This window comes from Sapajus apella, unplaced genomic scaffold, assembly GCF_009761245.1.
Source record: "Sapajus apella isolate SASKATOON/1434 unplaced genomic scaffold, GSC_monkey_1.0 scaffold219, whole genome shotgun sequence".
Classification (NCBI taxonomy): domain Eukaryota; kingdom Metazoa; phylum Chordata; class Mammalia; order Primates; family Cebidae; genus Sapajus; species Sapajus apella.
The window spans coordinates 645,024-667,294 of NW_022437159.1; the positions used below are offsets into that span (position 1 = coordinate 645,024).

At 49.1% G+C, this 22,271-nt stretch overlaps 2 protein-coding genes and 1 non-coding gene across 7 annotated transcripts in view; 2 read left to right on the forward strand and 1 right to left on the reverse strand.

The window, feature by feature from the left end:
* The window catches only part of NHP2 (NHP2 ribonucleoprotein), a 5,404-nt gene extending 4,021 nt beyond the window's left edge, over positions 1-1,383 (forward strand). For both annotated transcript variants that reach the window (XM_032270923.1, XM_032270922.1), the window contains one exon: positions 996-1,383. In XM_032270923.1, coding sequence (XP_032126814.1) covers positions 996-1,038 — 43 coding nt within the window. In that variant the 3' untranslated portion in view covers positions 1,039-1,383. The remainder of the gene's footprint in view (positions 1-995) is intronic.
* An 896-nt stretch (positions 1,384-2,279) lies between these two features.
* RMND5B (required for meiotic nuclear division 5 homolog B) lies at positions 2,280-17,036 on the reverse strand. Of its 4 annotated transcripts, none has more exons than XM_032270917.1 (11): positions 16,878-17,036; positions 16,560-16,695; positions 9,870-10,020; positions 7,327-7,472; positions 7,061-7,201; positions 6,325-6,425; positions 5,944-6,110; positions 4,408-4,573; positions 3,215-3,317; positions 2,967-3,121; positions 2,280-2,881 (listed from the first exon to the last, which is right to left on the reverse strand). In XM_032270917.1, exons 3-11 carry the CDS (start codon positions 10,006-10,008, stop codon positions 2,818-2,820), a joined length of 1,182 nt encoding a protein of 393 aa, XP_032126808.1. In that variant the 5' UTR covers positions 10,009-10,020; positions 16,560-16,695; positions 16,878-17,036; the 3' UTR covers positions 2,280-2,817. The 4 variants fall into 4 exon arrangements, with proteins under 4 accessions (XP_032126808.1, XP_032126811.1, XP_032126810.1 ...); XM_032270920.1 differs by having other exon boundaries at positions 2,303-2,881; positions 16,568-16,695; XM_032270919.1 differs by lacking the exon at positions 16,560-16,695 and having other exon boundaries at positions 2,303-2,881; positions 16,878-16,974.
* Positions 17,037-20,352: 3,316 nt separating this feature from the next.
* On the forward strand, positions 20,353-20,493 carry LOC116544505. The gene has a single exon (XR_004265936.1). It is a non-coding gene; the product is annotated as a U4 spliceosomal RNA (small nuclear RNA).
* The last annotated feature ends 1,778 nt before the right edge of the window (positions 20,494-22,271 follow it).

The window sequence follows — 22,271 nt, forward strand, 5'->3', positions numbered from 1 at the left end:
CGGCTCACCGCAACCTCCGCCTCCTGGGTTCAGGCAATTCTCCTGCCCCAGCCCCCTGAGTAGCTGGGATTACAGGCATGCGCCACCATGCCCAGCTAATTTTTTGTATTTTTAGTAGAGACGGGGTTTCACCATGTTGACCAGGATGGTCTCGATCTCTTGACCTTGTGATCCACCCGCCTCGGCCTCCCACAGTGCTGGGATTACAGGCTTGAGCCACCGCGTCTGGCCAAGAAATTTTTTTTAAATTAGCTGGGTGTGGTGGCACATGCCCGTACCCCAGCCACTTGGGAGGCTAAAGCAGGAGGATCACTTGAGCCCAGGAGTTCAAGGCTCTAGTGAGCCATGATCGCATACCACCACACTCCAGACTGCATGATAGAGGCCGTGTCTCAAAAAAAAAAAAAAGAAAAAGAAAAAAGGCTGGGGGTGGATCTTGAGTACCTACAGTATCACTTCTTGGGGTAAAGCAGGGAGAGGCCCTATTTTTCTGAAGGAGCTTACTATCCAGGTGATGAGAAGAACTGAATTGTCAGTTTTCTGTGGACTCTGAGAATGAAAACAAACAGATGTATGTGGACGAGCTTTGTAAGCTAAGATGCTTCACCCATATTAGTCCTGTTAGGTGGGTTTAGGCTCAAAGGGACCTGTTGCTGTCCTTATCTTACATAGCAGGGGCCAGATCTGAAGCACAGGAAGTGGGGGATGGAAGGGACCTGGACAGCACAGGCTCTGTCTGTGGGGACAACCCCTGCTGGGCTGGAGCCCTTTCATAGTTGCCACATGGGAATGTAGGCCCTGTGTGGCCAAACCATGGCTCGAAGGTCTGATTGGGTTTAAATGATGGCAACCAATCCAAGATGGTTTTAAATAGAATGTGGACCCAATAGAACAGAGTTGTGGGCCAGATTAGGCTGGTGGGTCATCAGTTGTGACTTCCTGTCATACAGGTTGTATAGCCCTTTTTCCAAACAGCACTTCCTTCCCCTCTGTAGGACCTGGGTGCAGCTGCAGGCTCCAAGCGCCCCACCTGTGTGATAATGGTGAAGCCCCATGAGGAGTACCAGGAGGCCTACGACGAGTGCCTGGAGGAGGTGCAGTCCCTGCCCCTAGCCCTGTAAGGGGCCCCGGCAGCACCCGGGCACCTGCCTCGGGAAGCTACTGGGCTGGCGGCAGGATGACTGGCTGTCCTGCCCACCCACACTGACGGCATCTTCCCAGTTCCCCAAGGCACACCTTCTTCCCAGGCAGCTCTGACAGCCCTTTCATGAGGTAACGCCAGCCTTCTCTTCATCAGTGTCATGGAACTTAAGTGAAGGCTGTTCCGAACACATCCACTGTTAAGTGAATGTGTGGTGGGGAAAGTAAATGCTAAAACTAAAATGTGGTGAGTCTGTGGGTGTTTTCTTAAGCAGCAGCTGTTGGTGGGGCCAAGGAGTTGGTGGGCAGGAAGAGTGTACCAGTCTCCCTCACCAGAGAGCCTGAAGGACTCAGAGGGTTCTGTGCTAATGCTCAGCTGCCCGGCACTGGGTACTTTGGTTCCAGATGCAAACTGGTCCTGCTACCCATGCCAGCGCTTTCAACTCCCTCTTCCAGGGTAGATGGGGGCTGTCAGATAAGGCAGAGGGCCCAGACCCACTTCATAGAAACCTAAAGCCCCCACATCAGGAAACACCCCCATTCCTACCTTTCCCCCAGGAGCTTTAAATGCCACTGTGAAGCTTATGGAAGCAATTTACATACCCACGCAGTAAATTTTAAATAGGAATATGAAGCTAAAATGTATCCCCCCCAGGCCATCTCTGTTGCTTAACATAATGGCCCTAGTAACCCAATCCCTTCAAACATTTTAGACTTGGCCCCTTCCTGCTGTCAGACATCCTGCACAGGACTCAGTACACATAGCGACCAAGCTTCAGGCACCCTGGAATAAACGAAATAGCTTGGGCCTGAGGGTTAGATCTAGTTAAAACTCCAAGCTATCTCCCTTCCAAGCTGTGAGCCGTGTTGTGCAAGTCATTTCATTTTCCTGAATCCTGTTACATGGGTTTCTCCTATGGAGGTAATAAGGTCTGGTATGTGTATATGTAAAAGCACCTTGCCTGCGGTCTGACATCTAAGATCCCCCAGTCAGAGATGCAAGTTGGTTTCTTGCTGCCTGCACACTCGACACCTGCTGACCATGGTTTTGTTTGCAGCAGCCACCAGGCCATGCCCAGCACCTGTGTGCGGTAGACATGTGGTCATAATTTGTCAGTGAGGTTAAAGGTTGGCCAGGAGAAATGAGAAGGGCAGTGAATATATTTGTTCAAAGTTATAAAACAACGGCATTCCGTTCTAACTGGGACTATTTACAGTGGGAGATGGTACATAACAGTTGAGGCTGTACAGTGGGAGGAAGATGTGGGCCACCACTGGACACCCTTGGGCCGAGGGGCAAGGGTGGACATAGCACTGGCATGGCGGCAGCAAGAGACCTGGCTGAGTGCAGGGGTGGAAGGATGTCTGCTGCTAAAGACCAGGTCCTTTGCCACTCTGTCGGTTGCTACTAAGTCAAGGGCAAATAGAAACTGGAAGACACAGCAGGAGCAGAGAGGTCAGCATCTCCCTTTCCTTATGCCACAGAGCCAGCTGCCAGGTGTGGGCTGGTCCGTCTCCCTCCTCAGCCTTTGCCAAAGGGCTGCCCCAATCCTCCCCTCCACAGAACTCCTCAGCCAGGCACTCAAACCAACAGCAGTCCACTGAAGCTAACCACCCGACTGAGACAGAGCAAGGCTCATAGGTGAAAACTGCTTTCAACAAACTTCCAGGTAGGAATCAGAATATGATACGTTTCCCATCTGCCGGGTTCTGCTCCATGGGACAGTAGGGACACTTCAGCCTGCAAAGAGAGAAGAACCAAGAATGTCTCAGGGGTGGCCAGTAGGAGAGCCAAGCCGAGGTGGAGTAGAGCAGAGGGAACTTACTTTCCTCCATTAATGAGCTTATTGAGTGCATCTCTAGAGATAACGTGGCCACAGATGAGCTTGATGGGAGGGTTGGAATCTGACGTCTGCTGGCGGAGGATGGGGCAAGCAAACACAGAGTGGTACCAGCACTTCATGCCTAGTTCAATCTCAATCTGGGAAGGGCAGCAAATGGGGTGAGTTCTACTTCCTGTCATGGCTGTCCTCCCCAGTGCCTCTTGCCCACGACTCCCTGGGTCAGGCCTCACCGGTAACTCGTCCTTGTGACTCCAGACCCCAGTGCACTGCCTCTGATCAACCACAGCCTTGATGTTCATTAACACGGGCAGTGCCACACAGCCAGAGGCAAAGCTGCAGACAAGAAACAGGGGCTAGAGTGGCTCAGGTCACAGCAGACAGGCAAGGGGGCTAGCACGCCATGCTTCAGCATGGACCTTGAGACAGGGCTCTAAAGTGGCGCACGGTCAAATTGGTCCTCAAAAATCCCTCACATTGTTCGTAAGGTGCCATATATGTACTTAATGTATGTCTGACTCTAGACTCATTCTAATGTACCCCAAAATTTGAGAACCTACAGGGAAGACTTCCTATAGCTCTAGGGGCAGATATCTGCTCATCCTAATGAATGAAAAGTCCTTGGTGTGACTGGGGGACAGTGATCAGTTCCAAAGTGCCCCAGCCTGCCTGTAGGCTGTTCCCAGCTATGTAGTCATAACGTATCTTTATAATGGTAGCTACCAACTAGGCTGCTTAAAAAATGGAGGTTGGGTATTCAGTTCTCATGACACTTGCATGGGGAAGGAAGCCTATTGGCTGGAACCTCAGATGCTAAATATCCTATAAGGCACAGGACAACTGTCCACTGTGGTGGACTGTGTGGCTCTGGGGTCAGGTCCAAGTGCCCTTTATTCCCTGTGAGGCCTTGGGCAAGTGAGTGCACATCTTGACCCTCCATTTCCTCATCTGTAGAATGAGGATAACAGTGCCTCTCCTCCCAGGGTTGCTGTGAGCTGTGAGAGAGGCGTCTGCGCAGTGCTGAATACATGTTACCCAACCACTCACGTCTCCCCTGAAGGCAAGTGGTGTTTAAGACATGAGATCATGAGGAAGGCGGGCTGCAGAGGGCCATGGGTTAGCTGGTTAGGTCTTGCCATGATCCAGGGTGAGGTGCAAGACAGGCAGGGACTTCATTCAGGAGACCTTACAAAATGTAAACCTTGACCATACCACTGACCTCATGGTGACCTCAGGTCATAACTCTTCCTAGTCACGGTTTAACTATGAAAACAGGTAATTCCTCTCCTGAAGAATGACTAAGAAAGCCAGTTTCGGTCTCTGAAAGCAGTGAGCACTGTTCCTGGCACATGGCAGGGCCCTGGCAAAAGGATGATTTCCATCTCTACCCTCCCACTTCTGTTGCCCTCACGGGGCTGGGTTGTACCTGACACTGAGGGGGGACTCCACAGAAAGCCCCAGCAGGGAACAGGCATCCCGGGTAAAGGTCTCACAGATCTCTGCCCAGTGGCTGTTGTCCAGGAGGTGGCAGTAGGGTGACTTCTCCAAACCCAGCCGCAGGTACACCAGACTGCCCATCATCACCTGGATCTCTACAAGGCAACCAGGGCAGCAGCTCAGGGGGGTGCAGGGCTCTGGGTCCACCCCCTAAGGGGATGGCCAGACTGTATAGCACAATATGCTGAGCCCAGCAACTCCCAGACCCCTGAGCAGACTGAGCAAGGATGGAAACACCCTCAGGCAAATTTGACCATAAAATCTAGTGGGGAGAGATGGAGGTCCAGACTGCTTCTGGAGGACAAGAAGAGGCATTACTAACACAGAATCAGGAAAGACAGTTCTTTTCCAGTTTTCTTTCCTCCCCAACTGCATCAAGGAACAAATATGTCTCAGGTTGGTGCTAGTGTCTCCACACTAATCTCCATTTAGTGCAACCCCAGGTTCAGAGCTCTCCGGAGGCAGCAGTATCTAGCTAAAACTTAAATCGTGGCTTGTTGGCTCATGCACTTTGGAAGGCTGAGGTGGGTGGATCACATGAGGCCAGGAGTTTGAGACCAGCCTGGCCAACATGGTGAAACACCATCTCTACTAAAAATTAGAAAAAGTTAGCTGGGCATAGTGGTGTACACCCATAATCCCAGCTACTCAGGAGGCTGAGGCAGGAGAATCGCTTGAACCTGGGAGGCGGAGGTTGCAGTGAGCCAGGATCATGCCACTGCACTCCAGCCTGGGCAACAGAGTGAGATTCTGTCTCAAAAATAAGTAAATAAAAAATAAAATCATGGCTTGGTTTTCATACTTATTTTGAGATAAAAATAATAAATATGAGTGGAACTAAAGAAACAAGTTAGTACAGGTTACTACTCATTAGCATCTCAACAGTGAGACTTAGATTCCAGGTCTGGAAATCATAGCATGACAGGAAGAGAGCTCAAGTGAGTCTTTTTAATTTTATTTTTTGTAGAGATGGGGTGGGGGCAGAGGTTCGCCATGTTAACAAGGCTGGTCTCGAATTCTTGAGCTCAAGTGATCTGCTGCTTGCTTTGGCCTCTGGAAGTGCTGTGATTACAGATGTGAGCCACCATGCCCAGCCAAGTCTTTTTTTTTTTTTTAAGGGACTTTTCCATAGGCTGTCAAGGTCACGGAGGCACATGAGGCAGAGCAGGTGGGACGGGCATGGCATGCTCTGAGTGTGGTGTGGTACACGGCAGGCATGAGGACCCCAGGTGGTCTGCACTGAAGGTATAAACTCAAGGTATGACAGAGGTGACAGCGGAAGGGCCTTGAGTTTAGAGTTCATCCTGGACACAGTGAGGGGGGTCAAAGAAGTTTCTAGTTGGGGAAAGGCATCTGGGTAACAGACAGCCCCACATGGGTGCAGGGACTGGAAGCCTGATGTAACCCACCACATCCAGACATCTGTTGGGCCAGGCAGCACAACCCCAGCCCCTGGGGTACTCACCCCGCTGGTGCAGCCGAGCAAAGGGCTGGAAGTGCCGGGCATAGCTAAGGGCCTCCAGCTGCTTCTCAGGGCCTCCTGCCAGGAGGCGGATGAAGTGCAGTCGGTGCAGCTTGAACTCCAGGGAGCTGTTGAGTTCCAGCAGGCGCTGCCTGTGGGAGACGGCCCATCTGGGAAGAAAGGGGCCAGTTTAGTGTAGAGCTGGTGTGGGCTAGGACCTGAGAGCCAGGACCTGCGCGGAGGGCCCCAAAAGCCTGTGTGAGGCTCTTGTGACAGGGCTGGAGGCAGGTCAAGTACATCTGGGTGAAGTGAAGACTACAGTCAAGCCCTCTGCCCTGAGAGGTTGGAGCAGAGTGCTGCTGGCCCACCCAAGGGCCTCCTTACTCCAACGCAGGACCCAGGTCTTGTTCGTGCAGGGCTTCCAGGATTCGATTCAACTCTAAGAAAGGCTGCTTGAAATCCAAGTCCACATTCAGCGTTGATTCCTATAGGGAGAGAGAAGAGATCTCACCATGGAAGATGGTGTTTCCAAAGTTCTTTACTATGTAGATCATAAAAGCTCACCCAGAAAGACAGGCCAGAGAGATCTGGGCTTTGCTTGAGGAACTTGGTCTCCTGCCAGCCATTTGGGCCTCTCTGGTTCCCATCTCAGTCCTGGGGTGGCTGAGTGTGACATGCTGACCTCCAGAGTGCAGACTGCAAACCCCACCCCACAACCGTAGCAGTGGAGACAGTCCCGAGGCCATGCACTGAGTTGTATGGCAAGAAAATTATTCCTCTTCAATCCTCCTAGTACAGTAGGGAAAATCTTTACTTTTACCACCAGTGTGTCTTTAACACCTAACAAGTACTACTTTGTCATTTCACTCATCTCCCTTTTCAATAAAGGGATATCAGGCCTCAGCTCAGAACCCTGGCTGGCAACCAACTCTAACTAGAAATGAGTAACTTCTCATTTCATCATATATGTTTCTAAAGCTACCTTCTATTTCTGGCAGAGCCACTGATTTCCTTTAGGAAATAAATGGATTTAAAGAATGGCTGGGACTTCACATAATGAAAGCTAGCAGGTGAAAGGCAGAGCAGGCAGGTTGTCAGCACCCACCCGGCCCGGCTGTACCTGGCACAGCTCCTCGGCCACGCTGAGCATGCCCTGCTGGTACAGGTGTTCCACGATGGCCATCTGCAGGATCTGCTGCTGCTGCTCCCGTGCGTCCCATACCGCATCTGAGACAATACCACAGATCTCAGAGTCGAAGTTCTGACAAAGAAAGAGACAGGGCCTGGTGATGCGGGCATTCTCGCTGGCTCTCCTTTGAGTCCTTGTACATCCCAACTTAAGGATATTCCCACCCCAGTCCTGGAGCTGGCCACATACATGCTCACCCTGTCAATGGCTTTGCCCACTCGGGATACACTGCTGTGAATGTCCTTATGGTCCGAAGCCAGTTTCTGCACAGTATCTTTGATCTTTCGGCAGCACTGTGACATCATCAGAGAGAGGGTGGCTGAGAGAGGGGTTCCCTGGAGGGCTGCAGAGAAAGTAGAATAAGGACACAGAGGAGGCAGCCCGGAACACCTGATGTGGCAGCAGACCCAGAGGTTAGCTCTGTCTCCTGTATTCTAAATGCCAGTCCCTTGGCCCAGGATGCCAGGGTTAAGGAACTAGCTTCTTTTCCAGGTCCTGCCACTTTTTAACTGTCAGACTTGGAACTAGTCAAGTGGGAAAAGCCAGTTCACCTCTGGGAGCTTTCATTTCCTCATCTGTAAAATTACAGGTTGCTGTGAAATGAAGATGATTTGGCACTTACTATGGGTGAAGTATTTATTTTAACTCATGGACTATAGCATACATAGGATTCTATGTATTTAGCTGCCAAGTTAAACATAGAGTTACCATATGATCCAGCAATTCCACTTGTAAGTATATACCCAAAAGAAAACATATGTCCACACAAAAACTTGTACATGAATATTCATAGCAACAATATTTACAATAGCCAAAATATGGAGACAACCCAAATGTCCATCAACTAGTGGATAAATGTGGCACATCCATATAATGGACTATTATTCAGCCACAGAAAGGAATGAAGTGCTGATACAGGCTGTGACATAAATGAGCCTTGAAAACATGTTAACCAAGCCAGACACAAAAGGCTACATGTGGTATAATTCCTTTTATGTGAACTGTCCAAAACAGACAAATTTATAGAGACACAAAAGAGATTAGTGGTTGCCAGAGGCTAGGGAAAGGGAGGAATGGAGAGATAGTCAATGGGTTAGGTTTCCTTTGGGGGTGATAAAAATGTTTTCAAAACAAAAAAGTAAATGTTCTGAAATTAAATAGTGGTGAAGATTGTACAACTCTGTAAATATGCTGAAAACCACTGAGTTGTACTTTATTTTTTAAATTTTCATCTTTGTATGTATATATTTATTAATTTTGCAACTGGGTTATGAGACTGGCTAACATTCATATTTTTGGTAGACAGGGTTACCATGTTGCCCAGGTTGGTCTTGAACTCCTGGACTCAAGCGATCTACCCACCTCGGCTTCCCAAAGTGCTAAAATTACAGACATGAGCCACCGTACCCATCCAGAATGTACTTTATTTATTTATTTATTCTGATACAGAGTCTTGCTCTGTCGCTTAGGCTAGAGTGCAATGGCATGATCTCGGCTCACTGCAACCTACACCTCCCAGGTTCAAGTGAATCTCCTGCCTCAGCCTCCCAAGTAGCTGGGATTACAGGCATGTGCCACCATGCCCGGCTAATTTTATATTTTTAGTAGAGATGGGGTTTCTCCATGTTGGTAAGGCTGGTCTTAAACTCCCAACCTCAGGTGATCCACCCGCCTCACCCTCCTGAAGTGCTGGAATTACAGGTGTGAGGCACTGTGCCCGACAATTTCTTGGTTTTAATAACAACGCTGTGTTTGTGTAAGAGAATGCCCTTGATTTTAGGAAATACACATTGAAGGCTTGTGGCTATGTTATCTGCAATTTCTTTTTCTTTTTTTTTTTTTTTTGAGACGGAGTTTCATTTTTGTTACCCAGGCTGGAGTGCAATGGCGCGATCTCGGCTCACCGCAACCTCCGCCTCCTGGGTTCAGGCAATTCTCCTGCCTCAACCTCCTGAGTAGCTGGGATTACAGGCACGCGCCACCATGCCCAGCTAATTTTTTGTATTTTTAGTAGAGACGGGGTTTCACCATGTTGACCAGGATGGTCTCGATCTCTTGACCTCGTGATCCACCCGTCTCGGCCTCCCAAAGTGCTGGGATTACAGGCTTGAGCCACCGCGCCCGGCTGCAATTTATTTTTCAAATGATTAAAAAGCAATGATAATGGTAAATATGGCAACATATGAGCAGTTGGTGAATCTAAGTAAAGGTTATGTATCTGTTCTTTTGTTTGTTTTGTTTTTGTTTTTTTGTTTTTTTTTTGTTTGATTGTTATATCCGTTCTTTATACTACTCTTGAAACTGGTCTGTAAATTTGAAATTATCTTTAAAAGCTAAAAACAGGCCAGGCCTGGTCGCTCATGCATATAATCCCAGTGCTTTGGGAAGCTGAGGTAGGAGGACCACTTGAGCCCCTACAAGTTCAAGACCAGCCTAGGCAACATAGACACTATCTCCACACAAAAAAATTTATAAAAGGAAAAAAAAAAAAAAAAGCTAACAGTAGAGAAGCAAGTTGAAAACAAAATGTAAATGAGAATCGTCTCACGTAAATTAATAATTTCTGCTGGGCTTTTTGAAATAGCTTAGAGACCGTCATTACCCGATTTCAAGGAGGCCTAGAGATGCAGGTACCAACATCCTCATCATTGTCCTTCCAGAACCCTGTCACCCAGTAGCTTCAGGTCTCCCATGTCCTCAGGGAGGCTGTCGCAGGGCACTTGCAAGGGTGGCCACCCACCTGCACCGGCCAGCTCAGCCCGCAGCTGGCCCACGTAGTGCAGCAGCTCCCCCAGGCTCTGCTCACAGTGCTGCCCGTAGGTCAGGAACTTCTGCAGGACCTTGTCCAGCTCTCTCTCCACGCATGCACACTGCTCCATGGTGGCCTCGGCCTGGGGAGGGTCAGCTGGGTCAGGCCCCATCTGGGCCATGGTGGCATAGCAGGCAGGGTGCCCAGACTACCTCTTCAGATCCCTCTCACCATTCCCACATCATGTATCAATGTTCCCTGCTTACCAAAACATAGGTGTGTATAACATCCCATCTCCTCACTCCACTGGGATGCCCAGTGGAGGATGCAGGCTGGTATGAAGACGGGGTTTTTCTGAATCATGGTGAGAAAATTATTCCATTTTCAACTCCTTTCATGCTTTAATCTTTGTTCATCTCCCTTTTAAATCAGAAGACAGCGGACCTCGCAGAGCCCTTAGCTGGCAATACCTTCTAACTAGAAACCATATACTGTGTAACATCATATTACACGTATGTATTTTCTTTTTTTGAAACAACCTCCTGTTCTGTTGCCCTGGCTAGGGTCCAGTGACATAATCTTAGCTCCCTGGCCACCTTGACCCTCGAGGCCCAAGAGATCCTCTCACTTTAGCCTCCTGAGTAGCTGGGACCACAGGAATGTGCTTCTATAGCTGGCTAATTAAAAAAAAAATTTTAGGCCAGGTGCAGTGGCTCACACCTGTAATCCCAGCACTTTGGGAGGCTGAGGTGGGTGGATCACGAGGTTAGGAGTTCAAGACCAGCCTGGCCAATATGGTGAAACCCTGTCTCTATTAAAAATCAAAAAATTAGCCAGGCATGGTGATGGGTGCCTGTAATCCCAGCTGCTTGGGAGGCTGAGGCAGGAGGCTTGCTTAAATCCAGGAGGAGGAGGTTGCAGTGAGCTAAGATCACACCACTGCACTCCAGCCTGGGCAACAGAGCAAGATGCTGTCTCAATAAAAAAAAAAAAAAAAGTATATGTTTGGCTGGGCGTGGTGGCTCATGCCTGTAATCCCAGCACTTTGGGAGGCTGAGATGGGTGGATCGCCTGAGGTCAGGACCTCAAGACCAGCCTGACCAATATGGTGAAACCCCGTCTCTATTTAAAAAAAAAATAAGAAGAAAAATAAATCAGAATAAATGAAAGTTGTTTTTTATAGAGATCAGGTCTCCCTATGTTGCCCTGGCTGGTCTCAAACTCCTGGGGCTCAAACGATCTTTCCGCCTTGACCTCCCAAAGTGCTGCGATTACAGGCATAAGCCACCACGCCTAACCCATGTATTTTCATACAGTCATTATGGCCACATTCTTACAGTTAGAGGAACTGCTTTTCCACATAATATAATAACATAAGCCATAAAGGCTGTCCTTGAGTGGCTGATATTTGGAAACACAGCTTGGGGAATAACTGCCAACCATACTGGTCTGATGGGCTTGCCTACCACTCCTGCCTCACCCTCACCTGCTGCGTACCCAAGGACAAGCACAGAACCCTTGCTCTCTCACAGCTCCGTGCCCTAGTACATGCTGCTTCCTCAGCTGGCCTGCTCTCCGTCACCCTCACCTCCTTGACTACTTGGGAGGCTGGCCCATCACTTCTGAGTTAGCCCAGATAGCAGCATCTTCAGCAGCTGTCTCTAGTCTGTGCCCACCTAGCTCCTTCTACTCTCACTTTGCACGCTTCTATTTCAGTTTTGGTTCCTAGGCCTGCCTCCCTGACCAGACTAGAGCCTCTTTTGCTGCAACACGACCATCCTTCCTCATTATGCCACTGAAAGAAAGTTGACTTTTCTTGTCCTATCTCCTCACCCCACCACTGGGGCTTCCTTCTGCATCCTTTCCATCCTGGGCCACTGCTCCTTTCCATTTCAGAGCAGCCTTTGACACTGAACGTGTGGGCAATCCTTAGAATGTCTGTGACAGAGCTATTTCCCTCCCCATCTTTCCATCTATGAGATTTGAAATGAGAGGGCTCTGTCATGTTTCCCTCTGAAAGATTCAAATCTAGTCAAATGCCCATTCTCAAAGAAGGGTACGGAGGAACATCAGAAAGAGAATCTTATGTCCAAGGTGAACATCAAGATCCTCCCAGCTTCACAGGCTGTCTTCCACATTCCCACCAGTCCTGGTCTCAGCACCGAGGCCCGTCTGTAGCCACCGTCTCTCTACCTGACAGAGAACAAGTGACAGGGAAATGGCACCCAGAGTCCTGGGGACTGTTTATAACCTCTTTCCTTACAGCTAATGCTATTAACCCTGGAATCTATAGTCATGGAGTCCATAGCTATGCCACCCCACCCCCGACTATTCCCTCTGAACAAACACTCTGCAACTGGATGTGACCCATTATTGACAAAACATAACAGGGTCTCCTATCTGAAATGATGTAACTAATTATCATTATTGCTATTATTAACAGCTGACATTCCAAATAGGGGCCTGTTATATGCCATGCACTGTTCTAATGACCTTGCATACATTAACTCACTTACTTAATGCTCACTAAAACACTATGAGGTAGGTATAATGATTAGACACACTTTGCAGATGAGAAAATGAGACACAAAGATTAAATCAGTTGAGGTAGGTATAATGATTAGACACACTTTGCAGATGAGAAAATGAGACACAAAGATTAAATCAGTTGCCTAAGGTCAGGCATCTGGGAAGTGGAGGAGCTGGGAACTGAAGCCAGGCAGTCTGGCTCTAGGCCTCAGAGTCCTTCTCCAAGTACTTCCCATCATAGGTACTCCCAGGACCAGCTTCAAAGGCCACTGTTTCACCAGGAAAGAAAAGCAGCAAATATCTATGTGGAATGTGTGTACAGCAACCATTAACGATGATGAGAAACAGAAAATTAACCACAGAGCTTGTGAGAATGATCGTGAAGATGGCAGGACATTAGCATGTTGGCCAAGAGTGTCTGAGAACTAGAATCACAATTTATCAAAAATAAACATGGCTCAGAAAAGGTCAAACAATCTGGCCCTGTCAGACACCAACAGCTACCAGGCTTATCAAAGGCAAGCTCAAATCAGCATCTTGAAATGTACTTACAAAGCTGAGGAAGGAGATGGTACAGGATTACACTGTGGCAAGGAGTAGGAAACAATCTAGGGACCTCACCACTAGAGGAATCAAGTAAGTAAAATGTGGGGGATGCATCTATGGAAACCTGTGGAGCATTTAGAAAAACTGCGTCCCAAATATACCCAGAGCAACATCAACAGGATCCACACATGGCACTGAGGTAGGAAAAAATGAAGTCTAAGCACAATCCATTTATATAAATTAAAAATATATGCATACAGGCTGAGAGCAATGGCTCACACCTGTAATCTCAGCATTTTGGGAAGTCAAGGCAGGCAGATTGCTGAGCTCAGGAGTTCGCGACTAGCTTGGGCACATGGCAAAACCCCATCTCTACAAAAGAAATTACCTGGGCACAGTGGAACATGCCTGTGGTCCCAGATACTCAGAAGGCTGAGGTGGGAGTATTGCTTGAACCCGGAAGGCTGCAGTGAGCCATGACTGTGCCACTGCACTCCAGCCTGGGCAACAGAGTGAGACCCTGTCTCAAAAAAAAAAAAAAAAAAAAAAGATACACACCAAACACGTCAGAATGATTTCCTATGGTGAGGAGGGGAAGAATAAGGACAAAAGAGAATAAAATACAAAAGAAAAAAAGGCCCTGCATGGCCTAGTTCACCCTGTAATGAACTGAGGAGTATGATTAACTCAGTAATTCTTTTATTTTTTTTGAGACAGTCTTCTTCTTGCCCAGGCTGAAGTAGAGTGGCACTATCTCGGCTTACTGCAAACTCCACCTCCCAGTTTCAAGCAATTCTCATGCCTCAGTCTCCCAAGTAGCTGGGATTACAGGCACGCCACCACACCTGGCTCATTTTTTTTTTTCCATTTTTGTAGTTTTAGTAGAGATGGGATTTCACCATTTATCCAGGTTGGTCTTGAACTCCTGACCTCATGATCCGCCTGGCGCAGCCTCCCAAAGTGCTAGGAATACAGGCGTGAGCCAAATTGCCTGGCCACATTTTTAAAAATAAAATAAAGCTGGTTGCGGTGGCTCACGCCTGTAATCCCAGCACTTTGGGAGCCCGAGGCAGGCGGATCACGAGGTCAGGAGTTGAAGACCAGCCTGGCCAACATGATGAAACCCTGTCTCTACTAAAAATACAAAAATTAGCTGGGCATGGTTGTGGGCACCTGAACTCCCAGCAACTTGGAAGGCTGAGGCAGGAGGACTGCTTGAACTTGGGAGGCGGGGGTTGCAGTGGGCTGAGACCGCACCACTGCACTCCAGCCTAGGTGACTGAGCGAGACTCCGTCTCAAAAAAAAAAAAATCGAAGTAAAAATAAAATAAATGAGCTGAGAAAAACAGAACTGTTTGCGAGTATTCTATCCAAAAAGTCCAAGAGGTTAATTCAGTCTGTCCAGAGCAAGCCACTCTGCCTGAATCAGTCAATCATCAGGCACAAGGAATTGTATTTGTCTTTGACAAACTTCATGATTAATACAAGTGCTGATGACTAAAATTTCATGTTCACTTGTCCTAAGCCTTCCTCCCGAAGTCCCACATATACAGAAATTATCCACCAGAACAACCTTCCAAAACAAACACCAGATCCTGTTACCTTTTGCCCCACACTGCCATGGGTTGACATGTAAGCCTTTCCAATTATATATTTGCTTCCTTTGTACCAGTTCCTATTTTTAGAGGAAAATTTTTTTGCACTTCTTTGTACAGAGGACATAAGTTGTAGTTTAATCATTACCTCCCCTTGAGCCCTCAGTGAAATCTCCCAGCCTCTTTTTCTGCTTCATAACCTGGCAACAGTGGCCATACCGCACCCATCTGAGTCCTCAACTACTACAGCACAGTAACAGCCTGTCCACGTCGGCCTCCCACATTGGTCTGTGAGCTGCCCAATGGCTGGAGTGTAGTCTGGTTCCCCGTCAGTGCCCAGACCAGGGCCTGGTCCATGATAGGTGCTCAGTAAACATTTGCTGATTAAATGACAAATCCATTTCCTAACTTTGGCCTAGAGATCCTGAGCTCAAACGTGTAGGGGTGGGCAGAAAGAGACATGAGTGAAATATTAAAATCCCCACCAAGGTATGCGTGGAGGTTTTTCCTGGAGTATTCAGCAACCTGAAATGAGGGGCCCCGGGGCAGGGAGAAAGGAAGTTTGAGCAAATCATAAAGGTCCCTTTTGTCTGACAAAGATTAGACAACCTCCACTGACCCAATTCTTAATGCTTTTTTTTTTTTTTTTTAATGGTTGTTTAAAAAAAAAGAGAGAGACAGGGTCTCAATCTGTTGTCTAGGCCAGAGTGCTATGGTATAATCAGGGCTCACTGAAGCCTCGACCTCCTGGGCTACAGTGATCCTCTCACCTTAGCCCCCCACCCCAAGAAGCTGAGATTACAGGCGCCATGAACACGTCCCAGTTCATGACACATTTACTTAGTACATGCAGGGTCTTTTCTCCTTTGTATTTATTTATGTATTCCCTTTTGTCCCGATTCTTCCCCTCTCTCCCTACCACACCCAGCTATTTTTTTGTTGTTTGTTTTTGAGAGGGAGTCTTGGTCTCGCTCTGTCACCCAGGCTGGCGTATGGTGGCACAATCTTGGCTCACTGCAACTTCTACCTCCCAGTTTCAAGCGATTCTCCTGCTTCAGCCTCCCAAGTAGCTGGAATTACAGGCACCTGCTACCATGCTCAGCTAATTTTTGTATTTTTAGTAGAGATGGGGTTTCACCATGTTGGCCAGGGTGGTCTCCAACTCCTGGTCTCAAGTGATCCTCCTGCCTCGGCCTCCCGAACTTCTGGGATTACAGGCGTGAGCCACAGTGCCCAGGCTAATTTTTCTGGAGAGACAGGGTTTCCCCATGTTAAGCCAGGCTGGTCTTGAACTGCTGAGCTCAAGCCATCTGCCAGCCTCAGCCTCCCGTAATTCCTGTGCTGGAATTACAGGCGTGAACCACCGTGCCCAGCCAATTCTTATGCTTTTACAGTCGCCACCTCTATCCATTCTCTACCCTACATGTCACTCCTCTGCTTAAAACCAAAAGATTTCCACTGTACTTAGAAAAATCTCCACGTTCCTTTCTACCACCTACAGGCTCTATGTGAGCAAACCCCAACTCTCTGACCTCATCTGCTACCACTCTCTTGCCATACTCCCGTCACACTAGCTTGCTTTCTGTTCCTTGACTACTCCCAGTTTATTTCTGCCTCAGGGCCTTCATACTGGTCGTTCCCACTGCCTGGACCACTCTCTCCTCATATCTTCCTATGCCTGCCTCCTAATTTGGGTCTCAACGCAAATGTCACATCTTCAAAGATGCTCTGCATTAGACCACAGTATCTAATGCTGACCACCCCTCTGCCCCACCCTCACACCAGTTAACCTGTCATTTCGCCTCTTCATTTTTTACTCACAGCCCTACTTGAAGTTTCTAATCTTTCTTTTCTCATTAACCAAAACTGGAGGGAGGAAAAAGCCCACCATTGTCCCTGGACAGCAGCGCCTACTGGGAGTTTCACCCGTATTAACATGCAAAAGACAGGCAAACTCCCAGTCATCCTTCCAAAGACCCTGCTCCAATGCCCTGCTGAGCCCTGTGCGCACCTGCTCACCTCTGACCCAGCGCCGTCGCACGAGGACCGGACTCAGGCCGAGCGACTGCCCCGGCAGAGGCGGCTCTTCGAGGGCTGGGCCGGGACCTATGAGTCTGGGACTCCAGCTCCCGGCCCGGGACCGACAACTGCAAAAAGAACAAGCCCAAGGGCAGAGTGTTCGGGGCTTAGTCAGGGGTACCAGGGGTTCCGGAGAAGGCTGGGGCCCGGGAGGCCGGCCGAGCTGCCCCGGCTGCGCGCCTCAGCTCGGCCGGCCGCCGCGGCCGCCCTCAATCCGCACCAGCCTGCCCCCGAGCCCGCCAGCTCTCACCTCGCCCCGCAGCCCTGGCCCCGGCTTCCGGCGCCGCTGTCATCGGAACCGGAAGCTGTGGCGGTTGATCAGCGGCCCGGGACCGCCCACTGACGTTTCGCGGAGGGGTGGGAGTCCCACGAGTCCGCGCGGCTTTGCGCCCGGCCGCCGAGCCTCCCCGCCGCGCGTGCCGAGTGGAGTCGCCTGCGGGAGCCTGGCGGCGGCCAGGGAAACCACGCCTGATCGCTTCCTGGTGCCGAGTGCCTCCGGCCTGGAAGCCGCTGGCCCCGGCCGTTCCTCGCCGTTCGGCCCGTCCGCCACCTGGCAGAGGCGGCCTCGGCTCCGCACTCGACCGCGTGCTCGGCTCCCGGCTCCCAGGTCCCAAGCCCCAAGTGGTTACGCCTCCCGCGCTGCCCGCCCTGAGAGCGGCGCGGGCTATGCCTGCGGTGGCCCCGCGGTGCTCTCTTGAAATATCAAGTGATGGTCGGGCGCGCTGGCTCACGCCTGTAATCCCAACACTTTAGGAGGCCAAGGCGGGTGGATCACCTGAGGTCATGAGTTCGAGACTAGCCTGACCAACATGGAGAAACCCCATCGCTACTAAAAATACAAACTTAGATGTCTGTAGTCCCAGCTACTCGGGAGGCTGAGGCAGGAGAATCACTTGAACCCGGGAGGCAGAGGTTGGGGTGAGCGGAGATCGCGCCACTGCACTCTAGCCTGGGCAACAAGAGTGAGACTCTGTACCCACAAAAAAAAAAAGAAAGAAAGAAAGAAAGGAAGGAAGGAAGGAAAGAAAGAAAGACGATCAAGTGTTGCTTAAAGAAAGCAAACATTTTTTCCGTCCCAGTTCTGCGGAGGAGGGGGTCCAGCCTGGCCTGGCCACCTTCTGTTGGTCGCTGTCCTGAAGAAGTGGGGAAGGGGAGAAGCTAGAAGTTGCACATCTGCCCTAAGGTGGAAGGGTGAGGGTTAGGAAGGAGGAGAGAAGAGGCGCTGACCCAAACCTAGGCCCAGACTGAACTTTCTTTTTTTAATTGAGACGCAGTCTTGCTCTGTTGCCCAGGCTGGAGTGCAGTGGCTTGATCTTGGCTCACTGCAACCTCCACCTCCAAGGTTGGAGCGATTCTCCTGCCTCAGCCTCATGAGTAGCTGAGACTACAGGCATGGGCCACCACCCCCAGCTAATTTTTGTCTTTTTAGTAGAGATGGGGTTTCACCATGTTGGCCAGGCTGGTCTCGAACTCCTGACCTCAGGTGGTCTGCCCACCTCAGCCTCCCAAAGTTCTGGGACTACAGGTGTGAGCCACTGTGCCTGGCCCCAGACTGAATTTTCTGTCCCCCCCAGGCCCTCTGCTCTGGAGGGAAAGAGTAGAGAAGTCCCCACTCCTCAGGCCTCCTCGGGACTAGAAACAGCCCTGGAGAAAAAGCTAGGTCTCTGTGTAGCCAACTTCTCCCTCTTTGGGCAGGCCTTATTCCAGGCCATCCTCCCCTCGAATCCTCCATGACTCACCCTCCTCCCCTTTGCACATCTTACTTTGTTTTTTTGGTTTTTTTTTGTCCTTTCAAAATAGAGACATGGTCTTACTATGTTGCCCAAGCTGGTAGTGAGCTCCTGGCCTCAAGAGATCCTCCCCTCTCAGCCTTCAGAAGTATGGAGATTATAGGAGTGAGCCACCATACCTTGCCCTGTTTTCTTTATTTTTGAGACAGAGTTTCTGTCCCCAGACTGCAGTGCAATGGCACAATCTCAGCTTACTGCAACCCCCGCCTGCCGGGTTCAAGCAATTCTCCTGCCTCAGCCTCCTGAGTAGCTGGGACTCCAGGTGTGTGCCACCATGCCCCGCTAATGTTTTGTATTTTTAGTAGAGATGGGGCTTCCCCATGCTGGCCAGGCTTGTCCTGAACACCTGACCTCGTGATCTGCCTGCCTTGGCCTCCCAAAGTGCTGGGATTACAGGTGTGAGCCACTGTGACTGGCTGACCTGCCTTTTTTTTTTTTTTTTGAGACGGAGTCTGGCTCTGTCTCCTAAGGTTGGAGTGCAGTGGCGCAGTCTCAGCTCACTGCAACCTCCGCCTCCTAGGTTCAAGCGATTCTCCTGCCTCAGCCTCTCCTGAGTAGCTGGGATTACAGGTGCATGCCACCATACCGAGCTAATTTTGTATTTTTAGTAGAGACAGGGTTTCACCATATTGGTTGGTCTGGTCTCGAATTCCTGACCTCGTGATCCACCCACCTCAGCCTCCCAAAGTGCTGGGATTATAGGCATGAGCCACCGCACCTGGCTGACCTTTCTTTATAGCACTTGACTAAGTTATCTTGTATGTTTGTTTGTTCATTCTGTCTTCTGGCCCCTACTCCCATCACCCTCTTTGGGGCCAGGCATAATCCCAGCACTTTAGGAGGCTGAGGAGAGAAGAATGCTTGTGCCTGTGAGTTCTAGACCAGGCTGGATGACATAGACAAATAATACAAATGTTATTTGTCTCTACAAATAATACAAATATTAGCCAGGTGTGGTGGTGCACATCTGTAGCCCCAGCTACTTGGGAGGCTGAGATGGGGGAACTGCTTGTGCCTGGGAGGTTGAGGCTGCAGTGAGCCGTGATTGCGGCACTGCACTCCAGCCTGGACAAGAGTAAGAGACCCTGTCTCAAAAACAGACAAACATGGGTCAGGAGCATGATGCCTGTAATCCCATTACTTTGGGAAGCTGAGGCTAGTGGATCATTTGAGGTCAGGAGTTCAAGATCAGCCTGGCCAACATGGTGAAACCCTGTCTCTACTAAAAATACAAAAAAAAAAAAAAATTAGGCAGGCATAGTGGCGGATGCCTGTAACCCCAACCACTCAGGAGGCTGAGGCAGGAAAATCGCTTGAGCCTGGGAGTCAGAGGTTGCGGTGAGCCGAGATTGTGCCACTGCACTCTGGGTAACAGAGTGAGACCCTGTCTCAAAACAAAATGAAATAAAAACAAAAACAAAAAACTCCACTGGGTCTAGGCTTTGTCTTCATCACTGCCTGATCGCCAACACCACATGCTTGGCACACAGGAGGTACTCAAATACTTGAGAAGCCAAGGTCCTCCACGTATACATGAGGAAACTGTGGTTCAAAAACCTTATGATATACAAGGGGGAAGGCCCACAGCAGGACTGTGTACCCGCAGAGGCATTGGGATGGCCCCTCCCAGAGGTGCCTGCCCAAGCATGAGGAGTCTGGGTGGCCCTGACCCAGGAAGCCCCAGGGATGGAGAGTTGATGGAACCTTGCCTGGGGCCAAAGGGCCCAAGCTGTCTCCCAGCCAGCCTGACCTCACGGGCTTTGGCAAACACCCCAGGGTTCCCCACTTCCTCTCACATCAGCCTTGGCCTGCCTCACAGCCAAGATGGATGTCAGCGAAGTTGGGGTTCTTCCCCCCACTTCCGTATGTGGCCATCCTTGCATCTTGGTATTATTTTCAAGTGTGCACCAAGTTGTATTAAATAGTTCATTTTATAGCTTTGCACAGTGGCAGTATCTTAGCCAATGAGGTTTATCCGAGGCGTGATTATTGCTAATTGAAAACTTTTCCCAATACCCTGCCATGACGACTGGAAATATAGTCGGCATTAGCAAATTTTGACAGTCTCTACGGAGACTGAATTATAAAAAAAGAAAAAAAAAGTTCATTTTGTCAGTCTTTCCTCATAGGGATTGTGTTTTTGTTTTTTGTTAGGGATGGGGAGGATTCCTTCAAAGCAATCAATTCTCCATCAATTCAGTAATGATCCAGTTAACTTTTTGCCAGTGTAGAAATTTTAAACATTCCCTGTATTCTCTGAAGTTTCAATAATTTGAGTCTCTGGAATAAAATTGACAGTAGACAGATTAACAGGAGAAAAGACATGCAAATTTATTACATACATGCACAGGAGTCCCACAAAATACGACACAAGTAAGGACCAGATTGATGAAGTCTAAATAGCAGTTGAGCTCCAGAAACTGGGGCTTAGGGTTTCTAGGAGGTGGCCACAGATGATGGGTTGTTAAGGGGAGGAAATGCATGGCAAGCAAAGGCCGTCTTGTCATGCAGATAAAATCTCTCAAGTAGCCCAGTCCTCAGAAGAGATGTTATCAACTTCAGTCTCCTTTCCTGTGAGTTAATCTTCCATGTTTTATGAGATGATAGGGAAGGGGCAATGGCATTCTTTCTGCAGGAACTTCCCTTAGACAGATAAGCAAACTTTAGAGAGGGACCCTCCCTGTGTTTCAGGAGGGTTTTGGGAGGGAAGAGGAGTGAGCGATGGATGGTTAGAGACTTTAGTTCAAAGCATTCAGTCTGCCACAGCTCCATACTTAGGGGTATCATTTTCTGAGCACCAACACCAATTTCCTAGGATAGGATTTTAAAAATTTAACTCAATAAATGCAGGGCCGAGCGAGGTGGCTCACGCCTGTAATCTCAGCACTCTAGGAGGCCAAGGTGGGCGGATCACGAAGTCAGGAGATCGAGACCAACCTGGTTAATACGGTGAAACCCTGCCTCTACTAAAAATACAAACAGTTAGCCGGGCATGATGGCGCGTGCCTATAGTCCCAGCTACTGGGGTGGCTGAGGCAGAAGAATTGCTTGAACCCAGGAGGTGGAGATTGCAGTGAGCCAAGATCTCTCTCACTGCCCTCCAGCCTGGGCAACAGACTGAGAGTCTGTCTCAAAAAAAAATAATAAAAATAAAAATAAATAAATAAATGCAGGGGTGGTGCAAAGTATGACTTATTTTTTTTTCCAATTATCCCAGTACCTCTTGTTAAAGAATCCTTCCTTACCCTTGTTTTGAAGGCCTTTATTGTGTAAGATTTTCTAGAGAATAGAATCTATTTCTGGCTCTTCATTCTTTCCATGAGGTGTAGATTATTTTTACATCAATGTCGTATTTTTCTACTTTGTAATATGTTCTAATATTACATATTAGAGCAAAGGAATTAAACACCGCTCACAAAAAGGAAAGAGAAAAAAACCCATACAGTTTTTGTGAAAGCAGATCAGTGATCGCCAGGGGCTGGGGTGGGGCATCGGGGTGGACTAGAGGGACACAGGAGAATGCTGGGGGGTGACAGAACTATTCTGTCTTCATTGTCAGGTTGGTTACATAACTCTGCATTTGTCAAAACTCTAAGTAGACCCAGAGAAAAATAAAACCATGAGACCATTTGTTCAAACATTCTTAAGAAGTCCATGTCGTGATGGCAGGGCATTACCCCAAGTGCATGGCCCTTCTGAGGGGCCCTGCGTGATTGCACAGATCACACACTGCACACACTGGTTCTGACCCTTGCATTGGCAGCTTCCTAGGCTGTCCACGGTCTGCCTGGCTCCTGCCCGCTTCCAGAGAGGATGCCTCCCTGGAACATGCCCTACACTTCCCTGTGTCCAAG